At 35.4% G+C, this 23,700-nt stretch overlaps 1 protein-coding gene across 11 annotated transcripts in view; it reads left to right on the forward strand.

The window, feature by feature from the left end:
• The first annotated feature begins 1,232 nt into the window (after positions 1 to 1,232).
• The window catches only part of LOC5574685 (gonadotropin-releasing hormone II receptor), a 35,139-nt gene continuing 12,671 nt past the window's right edge, over positions 1,233 to 23,700 (forward strand). For 8 of the 11 annotated variants that reach the window (XM_021844355.1, XM_021844356.1, XM_021844357.1 and 5 more), the window contains exons 1-5: positions 1,233 to 1,549; positions 16,004 to 16,323; positions 16,383 to 16,506; positions 23,205 to 23,353; positions 23,407 to 23,506. In XM_021844355.1, coding sequence (XP_021700047.1) covers positions 16,085 to 16,323; positions 16,383 to 16,506; positions 23,205 to 23,353; positions 23,407 to 23,506 — 612 coding nt within the window. In that variant the 5' untranslated portion in view covers positions 1,233 to 1,549; positions 16,004 to 16,084. Of the gene's footprint in view, positions 1,550 to 6,113; positions 6,223 to 6,242; positions 6,561 to 16,003; positions 16,324 to 16,382; positions 16,507 to 23,204; positions 23,354 to 23,406; positions 23,507 to 23,700 lie in introns of those variants that run through there. The other 3 variants (XM_021844354.1, XM_021844353.1, XM_021844362.1) reach the window with 3 other exon arrangements.

A 23,700-nucleotide genomic window follows, 5' to 3' on the forward strand; every position in this document is an offset into this window, starting at 1 on the left:
GTAGGATCCTGGTAGGATCCGGGTAGGATCCTGGTAGGATCCGGGTAGGATCCTGGTAGGATCCGGGTAGGATCCTGGTAGGATCCGGGTAGGATCCTGGTAGGATCCGGGTAGGATCCTGGTAGGATCCGGGTAGGATCCTGGTAGGATCCGGGTAGGATCCTGGTAGGATCCGGGTAGGATCCGGGTAGGATTGGTTCTGAAAATATCTCAGGAGTCTGACCACTTAGAAAGATGATGTCTTCGGCAAAATTGTTCAGTCGCTCAAGGGCTACTTGTATTTCAGACAAGAAATTCAAGAATTTGCCACTAGGCGGCGCTAGTGAGCATAAAACTTGTGTTTCTCATATCTCAGGATCCTGACCATTTAGAAAGATGGCGTCTTCGGCAAAGCTGCAAGCCATACATCATTTTGCGAATGATAACAGTTCTAATGATTCATTAATTGCCAATTTTGGTCAATCCAATGCTGTGAAAATTACCCATGTTTTCTAGTGTATTTTTTGAAAAAATTCAAAAAAATACCTCATTGTCTTTCGAATGCGCCATAGAGAGCCTCAATTAGATGTGTAATCACAGAGCTATAGACGAAACACTTTTGTATGTTTTTGAGGGGGTGAATCCAAACTTTTGCACGAGAGTGTATATCATGGCCTGCTATAATTGTGATATGATTGCAGGAATGTTTCTTAGTATTTTTGTTCTTTTATCACCTAAGCAGCTAATACCTATAACATATTCTGTTATTTTAATGTTGATATTCCGTTCTCATAGGCCAATGTGCGCATCGAATGCAACTAAGGATATTCAGCTATATCTTTGCATCCATGCTGTTCGTGTACGTGTCATAATTTAATTAGGGGTCTTCTGATTTCACATGTTTATTTCAGAAGTATTCTTACATCTCAGACATCACCAACGATTTCTTACAACGAAGAGTTGTTACATTCTTACACTATAATCCTACGAACATTGGTAACCCGCTTCTAAATGATTGATTTTCTTAGTAACGGATTCTTGAAATGCATCCGAAAATGTCATTCGTGATTAACATCACTCGGAATCGAACTCTTTCCGTTATATATAGAATCAATAAATATTGTTTTCGCTACATATGGACTACGTTAAGAAACATTATATTCCTGTTACATTTACTAGACCAACAATGTGTGCGTGATAATGGAAGCTTTATCAATGTTTTGAACAGTGTGAAACTCACCGGGTCCAGGCGTTCATGCTCGCTTATTTATATTCCAGCCATCATCAAATCAACAGCTTGCTTCTAGGCTTTGATTTATACGAAAGCATCTCGAAAATCCATGTGATGAAACCAATAATAGTGATAACAGTGAATGTGAACTGAAATTATCAAATCATGCAGTGCCCTAATGTACGGAGATCAAAGTGGTGTGAAACTTGAAAAAATGTCGGATTCTAGCATGCAAATCGCGTACAAGGATGAACACGCAACAGGATACTGATACTGCTTGATAAGTTAAATTGAAGGAGTTCAAAAAAACATATTTCAAAGCTTCCAACAAACAATTAGGTGAGAATATCTTGGTGAAGTGCCCTATGTATTTTGATGGTGATATAATAAGTTTGATTGGTTTGATGTCCACAGTTCGAAATATTTATAAGATATTTAAAGGAAACTAGCGTTCATATGATAAATTTTCATTCCCATACTTGGTAACGATTTGGTTTGACGAGTATTATTTTTTCATAACAATCAAACAAGGAATCAGTGTATTGAAGATTTGTGTGTATAAGCTTGCACAACATGCACAGAAAAAAAAAAACAAAATAGTGTCAATTCACTGCTTTTTCGGGGGAAATTCATAGGTGTTCAATGGGCTTCCCTGAACTGATTTAAATTCCATAATATTCATCGCACACAAGAATGTAAATGTATAGAAATGTTCATTGCAATTGGGTACAATTATTTTCGTTTCAATACTTTTCTCCGTTCCATGGAAGCTGTAATCGATTCAATTTTATTATTATTAGCACCCAAACTACAGTACTGAAAATGTGTCAAGTGTATTTGATTGTCACCAGTGATGTATATTATTAACACCTCGTAGAGTGCATAGTGACCACGTTAGTCCCCATTTTTTTTTTTCAATTAACCTGAAGATACATTCAAAGATTTCACTTACGAGTGAAGCTCTACTGATATTTAGGAAATAATACATGGAAGCTGAAGTCGTAATTGGCTGGAGTGTTCAGTTAAGAGTGTTACAAAATCGATTTTTATTGATGTTCGGTTTCTTAGCCCGATTTTGAGTTTTATTTTTAAACTTATTTGTGGTACCGGTATACTGCCCATGCTTGCAAGGTTGACGTTATTTCAGTATTCTAACTACACTATTCAGCGTATGATTGTAAATAATATGATTTGATATCTATAGGGCGTTTGTTCCATACCTCATTTAGCCACCTACATGGAAAAATCATGTCAAAATTTTGTCGTGTTAAAAAATAGCGAAAACGTCAATGGCGCTTACGTAATCCTTGCGAACATGGGTAGTATACCGATACTAAGATTATCCTTAGTACTAAGTGTTTAAGTACTGGAAGTTTCAGTACTAAAGAATTCCACTTTAACCTCGCATTTTATTGAGGGTTCTATTTTATAAGTCGAGTCGAGCAAAATGACTCGACTGAAGTCACTGTCGACCAAAAAATTTCGCTCGACGCGGTTGTGTCACTCGAGTTTTTCGACAGTTGTCACTATGGACCTATGCACGCGTTTACGAATTTGACGTTCACTCGTTGCCATGGTCACATAAATAATACGGCATCGCTAAAACGCTAAACGAGTCCATATGTGACTGGACTACTATGGAAGTCGACGGGTGACATCAATAGAATTATTAGTAGTAGAACGCTAATGGCGTAGTTGTCACAAAACTGATTTCAATTTTTATTACCTTGAATTATGGTTTTTCATTGTTTGTTCTATACCATGATGTTGTTTTGGTTCTTAAAATTAATCTGACACTTTGAGGCCCGGTACTCACGCTGTCAGTTCGTGGCAAACTAGATGTTGGTAACACGAACAGCAGCGACATTAGCATTCTTAGGTTAATGCTTCTACTGTGACATCTGAAATATGCATGCTTATTTTGATCGACAGTGAATACAGACGAGTCACATGAATGTGCTCGATTTGCAAAATAGACCCCTAAGTTATGATAATGCTCTATTAACGTATGTGGAACGAAAGCCCATTTCTTTACAAAAAGTATTACAATTTAAAAAGTATGAAATGTATGAATTAGTAGATGAAAAAACCGAATTTAGTACTATACCATTTAATTCCACTAGAATTTGTATCTTTTGACAGATACGCGTATTTCGACCTCAACTGTAAGGCCGTCTTCAGTGTCGTGTACTAGACTCGACTTATGATGTATGAATTAGTTTTTTGCATCTTGCATCTAATATACCGTTTTGACTCATATTCCGAACACTTAATGCCAAGAGTAATTTCAAATGCATCTGATAAGCATAAATTAGCAAATATTTGTGAAAATTTTAATTTCTTCGCAAAACCTAACTGTAAGCTGTTGGGTGTGTCGATAAAAATATTTATTTAAGCCTGTTTAGTATTGTTTTTGCCTAAAAGTTTGGAACAACATTTTGATTCAAATGCTGAACACTGTGTTCATTCTGTCTCATATTCCGAACACCTTGATTCAAATTCCGAACAGCACGAATAATTCGTATTCAAATAAAGAATTCCGCAAATAAATAGATCTGAGCTAGTTTTACTCATGTCGAACTAGAGAATCATCACTACTGCAGAGGTATAAAAAAGATTTTATGACGATACAATTGAATTGCAAATGACTGTCATTTCCTTGTAATTTGGTGACATATTTCAGCAAAATCTTTCAACCAAACCGCCATACAAAAACCGAGTATTCGGAATATGAGTCTGTTCGGAATTTGAGACAAAACGATATTCAACTTCACAGTAGCTTTGTAAACAGCGGAGAATGTTGAAAGTTTGTAATATCTTGACAGTCAATGGAGACTCAATTTTCTATGCTTTTGGCAAAGAAGGTAATATAGCAAAATTTCTGGTGAATTTTTTTGGCTGGGTACAAAATCAACATTATTGTCTCTGTACCAATCCAAACAATTTAAACAAAAATTCTTATGCAGGTTCTTAAATAAGTACAATGTACTTGAGCTCATCACATCGGAGGATTAAAAAAAACATTCTTTACTAGTTAAGTACAAACAAAACACAAAAGTAGGGTCTGTGCAAGCTAGATATGAATTAATTTTCTAAAATTAAAAATTTCAATGTAAAAGTTTATTTATTCAAACAAAATTTTCACAGGCCAAACACCCCAAAAAAAAAACATACAAAAATATAAGAATATTTATTTTTTTTTAAATATTCTAATTCTCGTTATCAAAGTCGTGCCCATACGTTCTAAGACACTCTATATGGGAAAGAATTCACATTTAGCCACTCAAAAGCTCTTACTTTGGAGGTTCGTTTTATTGAGAATTTTCCATAGACATCTATAAAAATTTATAATGCCCAACTGCCTCAGACGTTTTTTAGTGGTTTGATGATTTCAATTGATGATTTCCCGACCAGTGGATTACAACAAAATTATATCAAGATTTGTTACGAATAACAAATTTTGTTTCATTTTTGTCAGAAGCACTTTGAATTTATGATGGAAGGTACAACACAATCAAAACAACATCAGTAATACAGTAATACTCCCTTACTAAATATTTCGTATCTCGATATCGAGTTAGAGAACCATCGTAAAAGTTGGTTTTCATGGCTAACTCGATGGTCCCTTCGATCGCAGTTGCACTGGTTTTGTGTTCTGTAACTCGATACCTCCCTAACTCGTTGGTCCCTTCAATATCGAATTATGGAGAATTGACTGTAATAACAAAAGCTGTTTCAAATTTGTTTCAATTTAAAACTAAATTATAACACAATTTGTTATAAAAATATCTAAAAACAAAGAAAATAACAAATATTGTTAAAATTTAGTTTTAGAAAATAACAAAATAGGTTATATTTTTGTTTGAATTATCATATATTTCGTTTAAATTTTGTTTAATGTAGAAGAAATTGTGTTATAATTTTTGTTATTTTAACTACTAATCATCCAAAATTATAACATATTTTGGTAGAGAAAATGCGCTGACTGAGTAACAAAATCTGTTACAACTCTGTTGTAATCCACTGGTCGGGTTGACTCTTTTATGTATGATTTTATTGAGCTATCCGAAGTTCAAAGTGTCTGGAATTTGAGGTAAAATTAAAGACGCTTCAAGAATCATGAAAAGTCCACACATTTCTATATATTTGAAATAATTCATGTTGCTGAATCAAAATCTTTACTCATCATTCGAATATTAAGTGTTTAGAAGGCTTGATAAAGCGGAGGAATCATGCAGAATTATTTATTTTATATGCTTTTTGACGACTTGTACTTCACTGAGGCCTTAAGTGTCCGTAATATGAATCAGAACAACAAAAAAGCGTATAAACTTATTCCAATATTTTTCGTGCAAATTGTGCAAATTCGTTTAAGATAGAGTTCCTGTACCTGTACTATCATGGGAAAGTAAAGGTTAAATGTGAATTGCCTAGCAATTCAATATAGCGTGGCTCTCTTACATTTGTAATTTAGGAACAATTGAAGGTCATCGCTAGTCCTAGTAATTTCCATGCCCACTTTTGCCAAATTAAGCCTGGTACACAAAAAAAGCTCTTGCTGCCGGTTCCATGACTAGAGAACGTAAACCTCTTATACATCTTTACCAGATGGAAGCAGAAGTCACATGCTGCGAATGAAACTAACCAAGTGTATAGAAAAACCGTTTAGCGGCTTTCTCTTCGACACCAAAGTCAATGCTATCCTTAGTACAGACAAATGCGAGGAAAGTGGAAAAACAGTCTATTACATGTTATCCTGTTGTCACATAAAGCACGTTGGATGATTGTACTTTAAAAGCGTCCGGTATATAAAGATGTAGAGGTGTAAGTGTGGATAGACGCTTCATTATCAATGTTTTGTGCTGCGCAAAACATCACCGTAATCCAAAACTTATGTGTTCGCTTATTTATAAATCAACCGCCTTCAAATTCACATCTCACCGCCAAACAAGATTGATGTGAGAAAAGTGAGCCATTCCTTGTAATCGGAAACCACGAGTGATAACGTAAAGGTGAAAATATAATAGTTAAACGTTTGATCAGCACCCAAACATAATCCACCAAAGCGAGTGGGCCATGGATTGGATATTGAATTGAAGTATCGTCAAGAACCGTATATCATAGTGCTTGGTTATAGAATGCAGATTTCATAAAGTGTTCAGAAATTCGCATTATGCAACAGTGGTTATGTGAAAAATATCGTTACATTAGTAAGAAATCATTCAATTAGGAATAACACATTGGAACTATCTGTTAAATTTAATGAATTGGGATACTTTAGATGTGAGTGCAAATAGTTTGGGGGCACATATGTATATATCATTTCATCTAAGCAGTGAAGCTGTTGATCGTAAGTAGCTTAAAGTGATGTGAATAGTTAACTTGAAAGTGTGTTCAAAATTAAAACCTTAATACAAAAAACTATCTTTATTCTTTGGTCGCAACCTAGAGACTAGCAAAAATGTATGTATCACCAATAGAGGTTAGTAATTTTCATTTGAATATAAATACAATTTTGAATATTTAAGTTTTCAAAATGAAAATGAATGTCGACTAGTAGTTGACCGTTGTAGATCAATTTTCTGCTTTTAGTCTTCGTGTTTTGAAAATGTATTGTTAAAGTTTGATGTAAAAAAAAAACATAATTGTTACATTTGCAAATTTTTCCTACCATTTGCATTTCAAAAGAGCCAATAATGTTTTATAGAATTTGAATGGATATCATAAGTTGAAAATGAGGAAATTCATACCTATTATAATTTCATAAAAACAGCCGTAATCAAATACGATTATGTCATTCTGAGGCTGCTTCGAATATACAAGGGCTCAAATCTAGAGAACTATAAAGGTCTTTGCACTGAAATTATAATCGATTGGATACTGGGGCGATTCAAAATGTAAAAATGTAACTCCAACCTCCCAGGTCTTTATTACCATCTTTACCATAAAAATAGTGTCTGTGAAATGTTCAGCTTTTTCGGTGGTGATTTAAAGGAGGCCCAGAGACAAAATTGGTTTATATAGAAATCGCAATGAAGAAATTTTGAAAAATGTTCCAAACACAAACTTACTATCTCATATTGAAAACTCATTCTCCAAACCATGAAGTATGTTGCTGAAGGAACAAATCCAGCTATATTTGTTTGAGATTTTTGCAGAGGCATAATACTGTGCATTGCGCGATTATTTATCGCGACGGTGATCTTGAAAACTTCTAAAAATGCGTGTAGATCACCACAGGTACATGTGTATTTCAAATCGTGTTGATGTATTCTGCGCGATTATTCATGATTGTCCAAGGCATGATCGCGCAGAAGACACCAACACGATTTGAAGTACCTGCGGCGATCTACAAGCGTTTTTTAAGATAGTCGGCGCGAGAATTTTTCGCGCCACGCATAATACCATATGCTAAATAATGACAAACAAATTCATGAATATCTCTCCCTCTCATTGATATGATTTTTTCTCTTCAGTGATTTCTTTATTAAGGGTGGAAGCAGGGCTGGGAACGGTAATAGTAGTAGGTCTGAATTTCGCGAAAATCATCAACAGTATGCGAAGCCGACATCTTTTCGATTCCAACATGTTCTGAGCAACCATTGGACCATTTTTGTTCTCTCACTACAGTAGTTTAATATCGTGAATCTCATCAAGTAGCCTATGGACCAATGCACGAGTTTACTATTTGACGTTTGAGCGGTGCGGTGTTATTTATGCGATCATGGTAACTGGCGAATTTGGCACCGCTCAAACGTCAAATTCGTGAACTCGTGCATTGGTCCATGTTGGCTACATGATTTTTCTAAATCAGTAGTGTCATTGAAGGCTGTAAATGCGGGAATTGCAGCGGGAAATAGAGCACTTTTATACAGTAGTTTTGGGTTTCCCTTAGCAACGAGTGTTGTGCTATTTTCAAAGCATTTTGCCTACAGCAGCGATATTCGTGAGTTTGCTACGCTTGCCTACTGTAGTGTGAATCAGAGAATATAATTAATATATAATTATACTATTATAATCACGTATATGGCAACCTCAATCCCACCTATTGGATTTGACAGTAGCCAAGATCAATTGAGTATCCGCATCACAATGCATTTGAGTATCCAATGGTTGCTTAGAACATGTTGGAATCGAAAAGATGTCGGCTTCGCATACTGTTGATTATAATATATAAATTTTAACATATTATAAACAAATTCTCTAATTTTAATAATATAAACAAATTCTCTGGTGTGAATCTCTGATTTTTTCTCTGGTTATAAGAATGATGTTTTGCTATGAGATGATAAGTTTGTACCGTCGATGGGGGTGACAATGGGTCTAGAGGGTGAGATTGGGTCAAAACGGAAAATTATGATTTATAAAATATTTCAGCTAATAACGCTGATATTACTAAAATTAATAATTCATATGTTAGGGAACATAGTATTACACGTAATTCATCACAATATACATTTTTAGAAATAGTAGTTTTCGTTTACTTTACCAATAAACTTGTATGTTGAAACTAGATGAAATTTACCACATTAAATTTCTCCTGTGCAAAGTATCACGCATGTACTTTAACCCCTATCGTTATTTTAGTAGAAGGTTGAAAGTCTTTTCATTGCACTTCATACGTATTTTCAGGAATCTATTTGATTTTTCCACAAAAATTATTTTTTTTCGGTACGGTGTCTTAAACATCAAAAATGGGGGTGACATTGGGTCAAGCAAGAACGATAGTAAATGAAATTGCAAGTCCACTTTTTTTACATTTTACGGTGCCGGGGGTTCTCTTTTTTCATTAAGAAGTGTTTATTCTTTCTAAATACAGCATCTCTGAAACATCAAACAAGTCTACATGAGTATTCCGTGCGTTGAATAACAATGCAACGCATTTTGACAACTTCTCAAACCAGCAACTGTGTTTCGTGCGCAGCAACATCGTAAAATTTTATCAAGTGGATTTTTTTTCGAAATTTAATTATTTATCAGTGTTTTCATATTATAGAAACATCTCACGGAAGTACAAATGAGTTGGATCGCTGAAATACTGGGATAATGACGTCAACATCTGCCTGAAATGCATTGATCGTGGAATGTCGCACCGAAATTTAACTATTTGTGATGGTTTAAAATAATAACAATAGTACACCTTTGGGGAAACTGAATAGGCTTTATGGTAATGGGGAAGAGACTTTGAAGAAAATTTGAGGGAAAAAACAAGAAAATTTATGTAAACTTGACGATAAATGTTAGATTTACATATTTTTCTCATAGCTCTGCAATTTTTTGGTATAATCGTTCTTTTAAGTGGGTTTATCATATCTGTGAAACATATTAGATATCTTCTCGTCTTGTTTGCATCGTATTTCATCAATACCTTTCAGCTGTGAACGGTTTTGCAATAATATTCTCAAAAACAAGTTATTTCAATTACAGTGACCCAATGTCACCCCCATCTATGGGGTGAGATTGGGTCATTTTTCATTCACTTGTGGTGCCGCTGTGAATAAATATTATTCTTTAATATTTTGAACAGTTGTTAATGTACCATCAAAGTATATACACACCAAATTTGAAGTTTATTGGAGTTAAATTGCGATAGTTATTCAATAAATAAATCGTACATATCCCTTTTTGACCCATTGTCACCCCCAACGACGGTACTTACATTCCAGTAGTAACGTGTTTGGGACATTTTTCAAAAAGGACAGAAACTGGGTCATGTAGAAGTTTACTGCTTCATGGTTTCTTTTAAGATACTCCGGGCAAGTGGGACCTAAAAATAAATATAGTTCAATAGAACTATTTTTTTTAGGTTCCACTTGCCCCCGGAAAAAATGTTCGATATAATTTCCAAATGTTAATATTTTGCAAGTCTAAAAACACGATCACATCGTTGCTAGTGTGTGCATGAATTTGATCAAATAATTATGAATTTATGAAAACCATAGAAGAAAATTGTAAAATGAGCCATTAGACGCAATTACCACGCTAAACGGAGCAAGTGAGACCCATCCAGTTTCATGCGGTAATCAGTAAGTCAACCATTGGAATAAAAGGATTGATAAATCATAGATTTTCAATTTTGAGTACATGATTGATGTACATAAGGGATCAACCATAAAATACGTAAAGCTTTAGCAAGAAAACTTTCATTTAATGGTATGTCCCATCGTACTTATTATTAACTGAAAATTACCAACTAAAAGCGTAAAGAGAAATAAAACAAATTCAAAACATATGATTTATAAGTAATTAATTTATAAGTAGCACGTAAACTTTCAAAAATTGGCGAAATTGTAAATATGTTCTGTTATTATTGTTATGCATGGCAAAAATTCGCTTAATAGGATAGAATGGTTTTTCACAGCTACTTAATTTGATATAAATAACAAATAAAATTGAATAAAAATAGAAAAGTTATCGTTCTTACGATGCATTTTAAATTTCATCTATTTTTGTTCAATTTTGAATTCGTATTTCAAAAATAAAAGAAATAAAAAATATATATAAAAGGATTAGAATGACGGATTTAAGATTTTTATTGTCCAAGTTTCGATTTTATTGACCTGGGTGTGAAGATATTTTAAGGTAAGTTAGACCATTGAAATTTTTATTTGAAATTAAAACAAAATATCGGTTTATCGTAAGCAGCTTGTTATAGTACATAAAATTGTAGCTTACTAGAATTATAACACAATTAATTGTTGAGATCCGATGCAAGACGTGAAACGTGTCACATTTTAACATGCAGGTTGAATATCGCGATTAATTGACAACTGTTACATGGAGCACATGGTATTCAACTTTTTAGAAGAATACCCTCTTAAAGAACTTTTTCTAGATGAGCTATGACGGAATGTCCCACTTCTCATTTGCCTCTGGAGTACCTTATACCAATCTGACACATTTGGTTATAGGCGATGGGTCCATCTACCTTTAGTGGAGTTATCCTTCTGTCAAGCGTTGTCTCTTTACACGCTCTACGGATCCCTCTTAGGTTGAAGCATTGAGCATCTTCCTTGATAATAAGCCCGATATGCGTCAACCCTGCTATGATGCACAAGTCCTCTTTAAAAATCTTTAGGTATGCACTTGCAACTCAACCGCTTTAGGTTTCTGCTCGTTCTAAGCACTTTGTTAAAGGCGATACCTGATAGGGTTATTTGTATAATGCGCCCCAACCGGGCAATACACCCCAATTCATTTTCAAGGGATTGAGGCTTCTTTAACACATAAATATGATTACATATCTTAAATATCCCCGGAAAAATGATGTTGCGCATATAAGATCTTCGGGAAGTATAAACAACCAATAGAAAAATATCGAAAATCAGCTTTTGGCGTAAAATTTTGGATCCGATAGGCAAGCCTCGTTGTAAATGAAGCCCATCCTTTACTATTGTACTTATTACAAAAACTTTTACCGGAAGACGACTGCTAATGGACCCCTAATACGCCCCCCCCCCCCCTAAGGAAAAACTGCTTTATCGCAGTGGCATGCATTTGCTATATAGTTTTTGATGTCAAAGTGTTATTTACTCAGTTAATCATGCTCTGCATGCAACTTTCTCTTGTCAGGTAGCTTCTAAAGCGAGTGCAAGACGTTTTCTGCAAACGGTCCTAATCTTGACGTTTCAAAACAAACCGGGCAATAAGCCCCACTTGTAGAAAAAGTTCCGCAGCGTTGCAGAAATGCTTCCAAGGAGAATTCCACCACTTGCTAAGCTTAAAAGGGTCCATTAGCAGTCGTCTTCCGGTAAAAGTTTTTGTTATAAGTAAAATAATAGATGATGGGCTTTATTTACAACGAGGCTTGCCCATCGGACCCAAAATTTTTGGCATTTCTATTGATTGTTTATACTTCTCAAAGATCTTATATGCGCAACTTCTTTTTTTGCGGATATTTAGGATATGTAATCATATTTACGTGTTAAAGAAGCCTCAATCCCTAGAAAATGAAGTGGGCGTATTACCCGGTTGGGGCGCATTATACCTATTTACCCTAGGTATCATTCCAAACGTTACATTCATTTCTTATTTCTAGGTGTTCTGTGTTAGACAACACTTCTTCTTCTTGGCATTAGGTCCCCACTGGGACAGAGCCTGCTTCTCAGATTAGTCTTATGAGCACTTCCACAGTTATTAACTGAGAGCTTACTTTGCCAAAGTTGCCATTTTCGCATTCGTATATCGTGTGGCAGGTACAATGATACTCTATGCCCAGGGAAGTCAAGGAAATTTCTAATACGAAAACATCCTGGACCGACCGGGAATCGAACCCAGACACCTTCAGCATGGCTTTGCTTGGTAGCCGCGGACTCTAACCACACGGCTAAGGAAGGCCCCTTAGACAACACTATCATAGCTATTTGGTATAACAATATTAAACTTTTATTAACATTTTGTTAACAACATATTATTTTTCATTTGACGTAGCAGTTACGATTTTTTACAGGTGAGTTGATTTCACCTGCTTATAAGAAAATAAAACGCTTTCAATTTACTTAACCTAACTTAACCTAAATGCTGTTTACATCGGTGTAAAGTACAGACCACAACCTTTCGAACAGTCAGTTTCTCTCACTTGCCGCCGATCGGCGACACTGATGTTTGTATTCCACTAATTGATTGTGCTCCCTCGGTTCTCAAATTTCTCAAACTTCCAACACAAACTTATTGACGAGTAGTAGTCGAGTACTGTCAAAACATATGGAAAATAATTAAAAACTCAAATAATTTGCAATTATCGAAAAAAAGTGATTAGAAATCGAGCGAAATGTATAATATAACTTTTTGTGAATAGTTAACTTTCCACGCTTCTTTGCTTCAGGATTTCGTTTTTACTACCTGTGAAAAAGAGCCATCCCTATATATTTCAGTTTTGAATATCGCCGTGTTTTGATAAGATGTAAAGATTAGATTTAACAAATAGTAGTACGCCAGGTGGCTTCTTAATACTAAGAATATACTTACGATAAGTTTTCATTCATCTTGAAAAGAGCTCGTTGAATTATAGGAGTATTGTCGTTGATGTGGAATCGCGATTGGCATGAAATGGCCAATTCAATAATTTTAAAAATATATTTGCTTAAACTTTAAATAATAATATTATAAGCCACTTTTAGAGAAATAATCATGATCACTATTAGGGCTGAGGATATTTTCAAAATTCATATTTTATTATCTAAACGATTTCATCGAAAACCAACAAACTTTTTAAAAGTCACTCTTGAGTTAAAATGATCGCTTCTTTTTCTTTCTGGCGTTACGTCCTCACTGGGACAGAGCCTGCTTCTTAGCTTAGTGTTCTCATGAGACAGTGGAGAACTGTCAAAACGTATGGAAAATAATGAATAACGTAAATTACTAGCAATTAGAAAACTGAATCAAAAAGTAGTGATTAGAAATCAAGCGCAGTGTAAATATATAACTTTTTGTGTTTAGTTCATCTTCCGTGGTGCTTTCTTTGCTTCAGTATTTCGTTTTTACTACCACTGAAAAAGAGCTTTCTATTGCTTTTTTAGTTTTGAATATCGCTCTATTAGTTATTGATTTATATCCAATCGGAAATTCTTCAACAGTGCTCATTTCTTTTCTGAATAGCCAACATTACTGTATCCGGCGCAAAAGACAGCACACATAAATCATGGCTATACTATGTTTTACTGCATATTTTAAGTGAAGCCTGCCTCATTTATTATAGCCAGGGATGAGAAATGTACTGTAGCAAACATTTATTGCAATTTTAGGGAAAACTTTCCGTCTTACGGTTCAACGAAAAGCTACCGCAAATGTCACATCACTGATATGCACTGGTAATCATCAGTAGGCTTTAATGATACCTTGGATACCGTCTTGTTGATTGCTGTTTGTTGCTATTTTTCATAGCGTTTTCTCTTTCAAGCATACTATGATTCATTTGATTGCTTCAATGATTAAATGATTTCAAAGGCTGCGGTAGAACTTTGACAGCTGCGGTAGAACTCTGCGGCTACCGCAAACGGGAAAATTTTCTTAACAACCGTAATACCACCACGACATTCACATTTTTCTACACGACCATCAAAATTCAAAGCAATCCATGACCGTTCAAAACAAAAAAAAATGTCGCGGCTCTTCAAAACTGTAATCTTCTTCTTCGCAACGTTTTTTCAAACTTGAATGCGAAATGACTCGAGCACAGTGGATGACGCGATTTTTCCGGTTTTCGGGGTTTTGCATTTTTGCTCGATAAAGGCAGCATGAAATTGAACTTGTTTATATGTATCGCAACGGAATGATTGTGCTCTTGCTGTTGAAGCTAATAGATTTCAATTAGTTGAAAACACAAGCGAAATATTAGCGATTGAATTATTTAACATTTTTTTCAATCATTCACCTCGAGATGGCTGCCCGAAAACGGTCATAGTTGAGAGACAAAAACAGTCAAGCAGTGTGTGAACCGTTGGCAGCGCAACACTTGATGGTATTGATGCTGCTGATGCTTTGTGTTTTGGTTGACTGGCAGAATCGATGAACTGTGGCAAATTGTGATCACAGTTCTCAAGCCTGATTATAGCCAAGATGTTCAACTCATACATAAACAAACAATAACTAAATACTGAGACGTCCGATATGAAAATCGCATTCGGTAAAGTTTAAGCTGATGAATGTAGCCAACAGTATCAGTATAGGTCTAACCCTTAAGAGCACATGGGCAAGCACTATGAACAATTGAATGAATTGATTGCTTTGCCCATACTTATTCCCATACAAATATTGTAGGACTTATGCAGTCTCAGTTTTCATCCAAATTAGCTCAAATTTTGAGAGCAGTCTCATAATTTGATCTAGAATCGAATAAGCGTCATTTATTTAGTTAACATCTAAACAAATAACACTGAATCAACAATTTCACGTCACCATACTCGGTTCGTAGCCTCATCTATCCATCCTCGGTTCTGCCCACCTAGCTCGCTGCGCTCCATGCCTTCTTGTACCAACCGGATCCGAAGCGAACACTATCTTTGCAGGGTTGCTGTCCGGCATTCTTGCAACATGCCCCACCCAACGCATTCTTCCAGCTTTGGCCACCTTTTGGATACTGGGTTTGCCGTAGAGTTGGGCGAGCTCGTGGTTCATCCTTCGCCGCCACACACCGTTTTCCTGCACACTGCCAAAGATCGTCCTAAGCACCCGACGTTCGAACACTCCAAGTGCTTGCAAGTCCTCCTCGAGCATCGTCCACGTTTCATGCCCGTAGAGGACTACCGGTTTTATGAGCGTTTCGTACATGGTACATTTGGGGCGGGTGTGAATCTTTTTTGACCGCAGCTTCTTGTGGAGGCCATAGCAGGCCCGACTTCCTCTGATGATGCATCTCCGTACTTCACGGCTAACGTTATTGTCAGCCGTCAGCAAGGATCCAAGGTAGACGAACTCGTCGACCACCTCGAACGTATCCCCGTCTATCGTAACACTGCTACCTAGGTGAGCCCAGTCGCGCTCGGCGCCACCAGCTAGCATGTACTTTGTCGCATTCACCACCAGTCCAACTTTTGCTGCTCCGCGTTTCAGGCGGGTGTATAAATTTGCCACCTTTTTAAATGTTCGGCCGACAATGTACATATCATCCGCGAAGCATACAAATTAATCGAATAAGCAGTGTGGAGCAAAAACGGTTTTCTGAACCACCCTAAAGCTTACTCCACAATTTTGTTAATTTATATTAAAAACAACTATGATCTGATAAATCAATGCAAGGTCAAACACTACATGTACTAATGGCAATCTAATTTTCATTTCAAATTTTCTTTCAAGGTAACAACAGCTGAAAACACCTAAGATTCAAATTCGATTTCCACGGAACCATCCACTTTGGCTTTTTAACTTTGAACTAAAATGTCAAATGCAATTTTGAAAACAGAACGCGGCGAAGTGTTGAATTATAGTCACAGCTATGGAGAGAATTACAATAACGATGTGAACACTATGCCATACGTACTTTCGAGCTCTACGAGTAAAACCGGAGTTTTTGATAATGAAACATGGTACGGTACTAATAGTAGTAATTGGAATGAACCCTTGCCCATTGATATGCAATTCAACGATGGACACAAGTTGCAGATTGTTGTTTACAGGTACATATTTTACGGAATTTGCAAAAATGGATAATGATGGTGTTGAACTCAACTTACAGCGTACTGATGGTCATTTCTGCCATAGGAAACATAACAGTGTTGGCACTTCTTATCAAACGGCGGCTCAAATCTCATTCCCGAATAGATATGATGTTAACCCATTTAGCTATAGCGGATTTATTGGTAAGTAATAAGTCAATCCATGCAATCCCCTTTATTCTCAATCATTTCAATTATCATGCTTATCCACCTACTAATTCATTGTCAAAATCCTTTTTGTTTAATTGAAATTAACTTATTTTTACAAAGAACTAAATATATAAAAAAATGAAACAATCTCACGCGTCTGTGGGTAGATTGAGTCAAAGGAGCTAAAATTATTTTATTTCTAATCTCTTTATTGGTATCATTTTAAAATATATAGGTGCTCTGTGTTGTGCAATATAATATTGTCCTTCTATTAAAATAAAACTAAATAAAGCTATTTTCTGTCCATTTTTTAAAACATATTATATTTAATTTGCCGTAGCAGTTCAGATTTTAATCAGGCGAATTGTATTTAGCTGCTTGTAAAATAAGACATGTATTTAATGGCCTTAACCAAATTCAATCAAACAAAAATTTTATCGTGGCAATACAGGATTGCAAAGGCTATGTAACTTTGAGTGAAGAACTTTTATTTATTTGTTAATATTCACATAATGCTAAAAAAAGGTAATGATTTTTTCATGCGTGTGATATTTGAGTATGTGAATGAAGCTTGGAATTTTATTCAAACATTTCAATCTACACGTTTCGGCAGAGGCTTCGCGTCCACATGTGCAACATGTGCACTGCACAGGTGGCAACTTGTTCATCCTAACCACCTACAATATGTACTTCCTTTGAAGTACAATTCTCTTAATAATATTGAATTTTGCCCATTTCGTTATCTCTATTATTGATATTATTGAATTTTCATCTGGCAAAATATATGTTGGTAATTTTTTGCTATGCAAATTAAATTCAAAAGCTGTTTGGTGCGACGCGCGATTTGTGACCACATTTTCTCTACGTGCTTAGCATGCTGCATCCTACCCAACAATTTGATCTACGCTACACTTCGCTGCTGTGACGATGAAGACCAACGCGTGCACTCTCATCGGGAAACGCGCTGCCTTGTATCGTACACGCCATTCTGTATATGTGGTAGAAAGCTTTCTGAACTACAAATGCGAGTGTGTTAGTAGCCAAAGCGTCAACTCTGGCCGGTGCACAGTTTTGCTACATTACCAATAGGCTAGGAGAAGTGGATGAACAAGGATGAATATGTCATTCAAATACTTGCCAAATTCCATACAAAATCTACTTTTTCTCAGCGATAAGTTCATCCCTCATTCATGCTAGGTGAACCACTTCCTATTCGATCGGTGCTAGCGTGCGAATGGGAGAGATAAGAGAGAAATCAGTCTACGGGAGAGATCTATTTTGCTTGCTCTCTTTTGACATTGGCGCCTTCAGCATCACCAAGCTTGTGGTGTGAAGTCAGGTGGATTTTTCGGGCGGCTGACGGTAGGAACTTCCTACTAGGATGTTTCTTCTCGTTTGGCACTCGCGCAGCTGTTTTTTGAACAATAATGGTTCAAAATCTCGCTTTTCACATACAGCGCGGGGGTACTTGCAATGATCAGTTAGATGAAAATAAACACAAGAGCGGTCGGGTCCTCCGTCATTGTCAACATTTTGACGCTTGTAGTGTATTTCAAAAGCGGACCTTTTTTCAAAGGTGTGCAGTACACAATTCTATCGATCTTGAATTAATTATATGTAAAGAAGCTAATATTGCAATACTACACAATATTAGCTAGAATCCAGTGTTTTATAAATCGTCACTGATGACCCACATAATTATAATATTCAATTTTACAATTTGCCCATAATAATGACTAATCATTAAAATTGAGAAAGTGTTGGTTGAGTTGATAAATCAAACTAAATAACCCGATTAGCATATAAAATCTTGAATATTTTGAATCTTCTGAGAGATCGGAAGAAAATTATATTTGAAAACGAAGGTTAGTAGCCAATGGATACACATTTTTATTAACTTAAAAAAAAATGGTTTGAACCCAATAATGCAAAAAAATAATATGACACTAAATTTTAAGTGCACAGGTTGATAATTAGACCACGCGACGCCTCTGCGTTTCGGCAACTAATTAAGTTATTTACTAGGGCTGTTAAATTTTTGTTGCTACTAGAAATCAAGGTTACCCCGGCATCTTTTTTTTTTACTCATGCATCTGTACAAAGTCATACGTACATAGATTGCCTCCGTTGTGATTTAGCAGGACATGTCCTGATTTCGGAATTGATTTGAAGCGTTCTGGTTGGTTTTAGATACTTTAGGATATTTAGGATATCCTGATTTTCGTTATATTTTCTTCTAACACTATGTCTCAATAAACTTTTTTTTTCTTAACTTCTTGCAGTTATGAATATTATTCATATTCAGCAGAACATTTAGCTGAACATATCTTTAATTTAAATTTCATGATGCTTCCTATAACAAGATGCTACATGGCAATATTATCATGTTTAATAATTTCTTCTATTTTTATTATAACGAAGCGCTAAACTCGTCACCCAATAGAACTCAAGAACATGTTTTGATTTCCCTCGGAAAGGAAATTTCTACATAGATTTCCTATGTAGAAATTTCCTTTCCGAAGGAAATCAAAACATGTTCTTGACAAACCAAAAGTAGGGAAAGTATACCAGTTATGGCAATATTGGTTCCCTATTTGACCATATGTGTTTTCTCGAAAACTTTCACGTTTTGAATTATGTTGAATGTTTTAACATCAAGATTCATTTGATATCAAACTACTAAAACTCACAGAATGATTAAAAATTTAAAAATAATGAAATAGTAACGTATGGCGAAATAAGGAATTAAGGCCGTTTTCATTCGTAAGCTGGAGAGCACTTAACTGCCCTATAATAATCTGACTTCCTCCTCCTGGCCAACCTGAGCGTTGAGATTTCCAATAGCGATTTTAACGTCATGACTTGGGCAGCTGTCGTATTCACGTTTCTTGTGCACTTTAATTAAGCTGATATTGAAGAAATTACCTTTGATCCTCAACTTTCACATTCTGTTGTCAATTCGCCACCACCCAATCACGCTCTTCTGCATTTCGCCCATCTCGATAAAAGCTGTACCCAACTCAATTCTGGTAGATGATATAACCACATATGACAGACGTTAAAGTCTGATTGCAAAACTGTGTTAGACAATTAACGATCATTTTAAATGGCAACACAAAAACCAACATCGCGGTGGCGCTGTTATCGTTAAGCTTCCATGACGATGCCAACCGCGAATTTGAAATATTTCAAGATACTGATATTCACCACTGATTGACGCAATACGCTGTGTGCTGGTGCGAACTTACATTACATGCTTCCTGTAGGCGAATTCCGGCGCGTATTTTCTTCTAAGAAAAGAAAATTTTCTTGCTGGTGCGTAATGGAAGAAAATTTCTTCTCTTCGAAGAAATTGTTCGCCGGAATTCACCTACTGTACTGATGATTTTCACGGCTGGCTTGTAAGGCCTGCACCAAACTTCTGTCTCGTCGAAGGACCATTGCATAGCACTGTTTAGAGTTTCACGTTGGCACTAAGACGATGAACAGTCGATGCTAACAAGGAGAACAGACGCTCTGATGAACTACACCATTAGAAGAGAGTAGCTCCCTTCCCTATCGGTATACGACCCGATCTTTACTATGGTTACTCGTACTCCAGGCAGCACTGCGGGGAGGTAGGGATAGAAGGGGATTTTTTTTTATTATCGTACAAATTGGGCCGAAGGGTCTCAGATTTTCATGAAACTTTTTTCACAGGCAGGGCTCATGGATATATGAATAAAAAAAATTGAGAAAAATTCAGGGTCGCCTATTTTTCCGGAAAACTCAGGTGGAAATTTTTTGTTTTCCCTTGATACTACTTACTTTGAAAAATCATAACTCAAGAACGAAGCATCGTAGAAACAAAGTTTTTATATGAAAATTTAAGCAAATATGAACTGGAAAAAGTTTTCCACAAAATTTTCCACCGTTGGGAAAATTCGTAAAGAAAAGCCGGAAAAACTATGCCCGAACTCGTGGAAAATTTTCAAAAAAATATTTTCGAGAAGGTAATTTTATAAGCTTTAATCACTGAAATTTTTGGAATGCACTTTTTTTCGTTTTTGAGTTATGGCCAAGTATGTGAAAAATGTCCAGATGTGCCATATAAGACTTTTCTTTGAAAAATCATAACTCAAGAACGAAACATTGTAGAAACAAAGTTTTTATATGAAAATTTAAGCAAATTTTCTCAGAAATCCAAAAAAAATATGAACTGGAAAAAGTTTTCCACAAAATTTTCCATCGTTAGGGAAATTCATAAAGAAAAGCTGGAAAATCTATGCCCGAACTCGCGGAAAATTTGTATTAAAATATTTTTGAGAAGGAAACTTTATAAACTTCAATTCTAGTTACTTTTAGGATGTACTTTTTTTGTTCCTGAGTTATGGTCAATTTTGTGAAAAATGCAAAGATTTGCCATACATGCCTTTTCGTTTAAAAATCATGACTCAAGACTCATCATGACTTGTCGAACCGGATTCAAATTATCTCAAAAATATGAAATTTTTGAAATGGAATCAGTTTTCCAGGACGTTTTTCACTGTTTATGAAAACAAATAATGAAAACCCGATTAGCTATTCCAGCTTTCAAACAAAGTATTTTTGAAAAGAGCGATCAATAAGATCCAATCCAACAATATTTTTTAATACGCTCATTTTTCGTTCCTAAAACATGATCAAATATTGCTAGGATGAGCTGTTTGAACCATATATTTACTCACCGCATCAAAACAAAGGCGCCACTGTATATGGGATTTAACATTGTGACAGCATTGCTGTTCTGTCAAACACACGCTACGGTGGCGCTATCTATACTTTCCATAGCGGCCGTTTTGGTTATTTCAATGATCCATTGGGTTCGAAATCCATCGTAAAGCCTGATTTGCTACTGAAAAGGAATCGCTAAAGAAATTTCTCGCCTATTCCTTGCAGAAATTTTCTACAGCGATTCCAATTTGAACTGACATTTCTTTGAACTGCGTACTGCGTTTAGAAAAAAGCGCATTCTTGATCGATTTCTTGCAGAAATTTTCAATGCATAAAGATAGGCAGAGAAATTACTTGTCAGCAGCGAATCAGGCTTAAACATGAAAATAAATGTGTCAAGGAGCATGTTAGCAAAGTAAGCGAGTCCCAAGTAATGGGACTGATACGCGGGTATATTTGTGTTAAACGAATGAAATACTTGGATAACGAGTCCTATTTGCAAGTATCTTGGGCATAAAAAAACCACCGCTTCAACTTTATTTCAGTAGTTAAGGATTTATGTGTACTACGGTCATAATGTGTTGAGTAATTCTACCAGGATTTACTACTACCAACATTGGCGAAACGAAAAAATTTTCAATTATGTTTAGACGCATTTTTTTTTCGACATGATGATTTACCTAATGTGACTGTATTGCGAGTATGGGCAGTGTAGGTCTCAGCGCATTAGATTTTTTATTTTTAAAAAATCATAACTTTTGAACAGCTCAACCGATTTCCAATCTTTGTTTATGGAATGAAAGCTTAAGATTTCAACTTTTCAGAAAAAATACAAAACTCTGAAAAAAAAAATTACTTGAAAAATTAAAAAAAAATCTAGTTTTTTAGTTTTTTGTTTTTTTTTTGGTTCTGAGCCCAAAGAGGGCATTTTGTCTAGAATTTTCAGCGATGTATGTTTTTTAGTTTTTGAGATATATATTTTTGAAATTCAAAAATCAGGTATCCCGCAGTCAGACAGTAAAATTTTCTGAACTTTCAAAAAAATGAGAACAACAATAGTCCCTTTGATCCCGAGGCCTTCAAAACACAACAAAACGTATTTTTCTATTATTTTTCACGTAAAAAAAAACAATTTCTGTGATTTTTTATATTTTTCTTGAAAAGTCAAAATCTTTAGCTTTCATTTAGTCCAAGAAAATTTAAAATCGGCCAAGCGGTTCAAAAGTTATAATTAAAATAAATAAAAATTTTGCAAAGTCGCGATTTTTCTGGTCATTCTATTTCGGAAATGGTCACTCTAATCAAAAAATCCAATCTTTATTTCGGATAAGGAACAAAATAGCAAATTTTCACGGAATTCGGTGACCCACTAGATCGGTTTTTCATGGAATAGCTGCAATGCAAGCTAACATTATTTAAACTCAACTATTTTGCAGGGAATGAAATTTATTTATTTGTTCGGATTTTCAGGTCAAACTTTTTTAAGTCTGGTAAACAATGGCATAGATAGATATTTCTTATTAAATTTGATTCATGGAAAAACAACTTAAATAGATCTACATTTAGAACTTTTGCTTCTTTACAATAGTAATATTTATTTTTAATAGATATGCAAAACTAATAACTAAATTTTATATGGTATGGTAATAGGACTAAGATGAAACTCATAATTTCCTGCTCAGCTAGCAGAAGATGTCAAAAACCAAACAAATTAAAACCGCATTTATTTAATTCGAAATAATTACGTTGAAATATCACATATCCAAATTTATGAAGATTTACCAATAGCATGAACTTCAAACACATGCTTTAATATCAGCCTTGATTTTGTACTTTCGTTAGCATGAAAAGAATCCCGTTATCCCTGATATCATCCATCAATCAAGAGTAAATCCTTTCAATGTCACGTTGTTTGTTCAACTGTCGCTTTCATATTTCCTGCTCTTGTGCTACGCGTTTTACGACAGTTTTCTCACCCCATTCTTTGGAATCACCAATAGGTAACATTTCTAATGATGCCACTAGAGATTGGGTGGGCGGCAACTGTCCAATGGAGGGCGGGCGATATCATGTGTCGTGTGATGGCATTCTTCCGCACATTTGGATTACATCTATCAAGCTTCGTACTGGTCTGCATATCCGTAGATAGGTAAATAAATTTGTTGTATGTATCACATGTTATAAGATGTTTTCTTGAAACAGGTATTATGCTGTATTGCAGCCACTAAATCTTTCCAAAAGCAGAGGCAAAATAATGATATTGATTGCATGGGCAATGGCCACTCTCTGCAGTGCACCACAGGTAAGATTTTTCTTATGTCTTGATAAGTTTCCAATCAAATTTATTCCACACATTGAAATACAATTCATCTGTTGTCCACATGTCAAAAATTATCAGAACATGATTGTAAGATAATATTCTAGATTAGAATATCTTAAACTTTGAATCCCTCGTAACATTGCGCAATGTTGTCTATAAGTTTGATTCTCTTCAGT

The sequence above is a fragment of the Aedes aegypti genome, chromosome 2 (assembly GCF_002204515.2).
Source record: "Aedes aegypti strain LVP_AGWG chromosome 2, AaegL5.0 Primary Assembly, whole genome shotgun sequence".
In the NCBI taxonomy this organism is placed as follows: domain Eukaryota; kingdom Metazoa; phylum Arthropoda; class Insecta; order Diptera; family Culicidae; genus Aedes; species Aedes aegypti.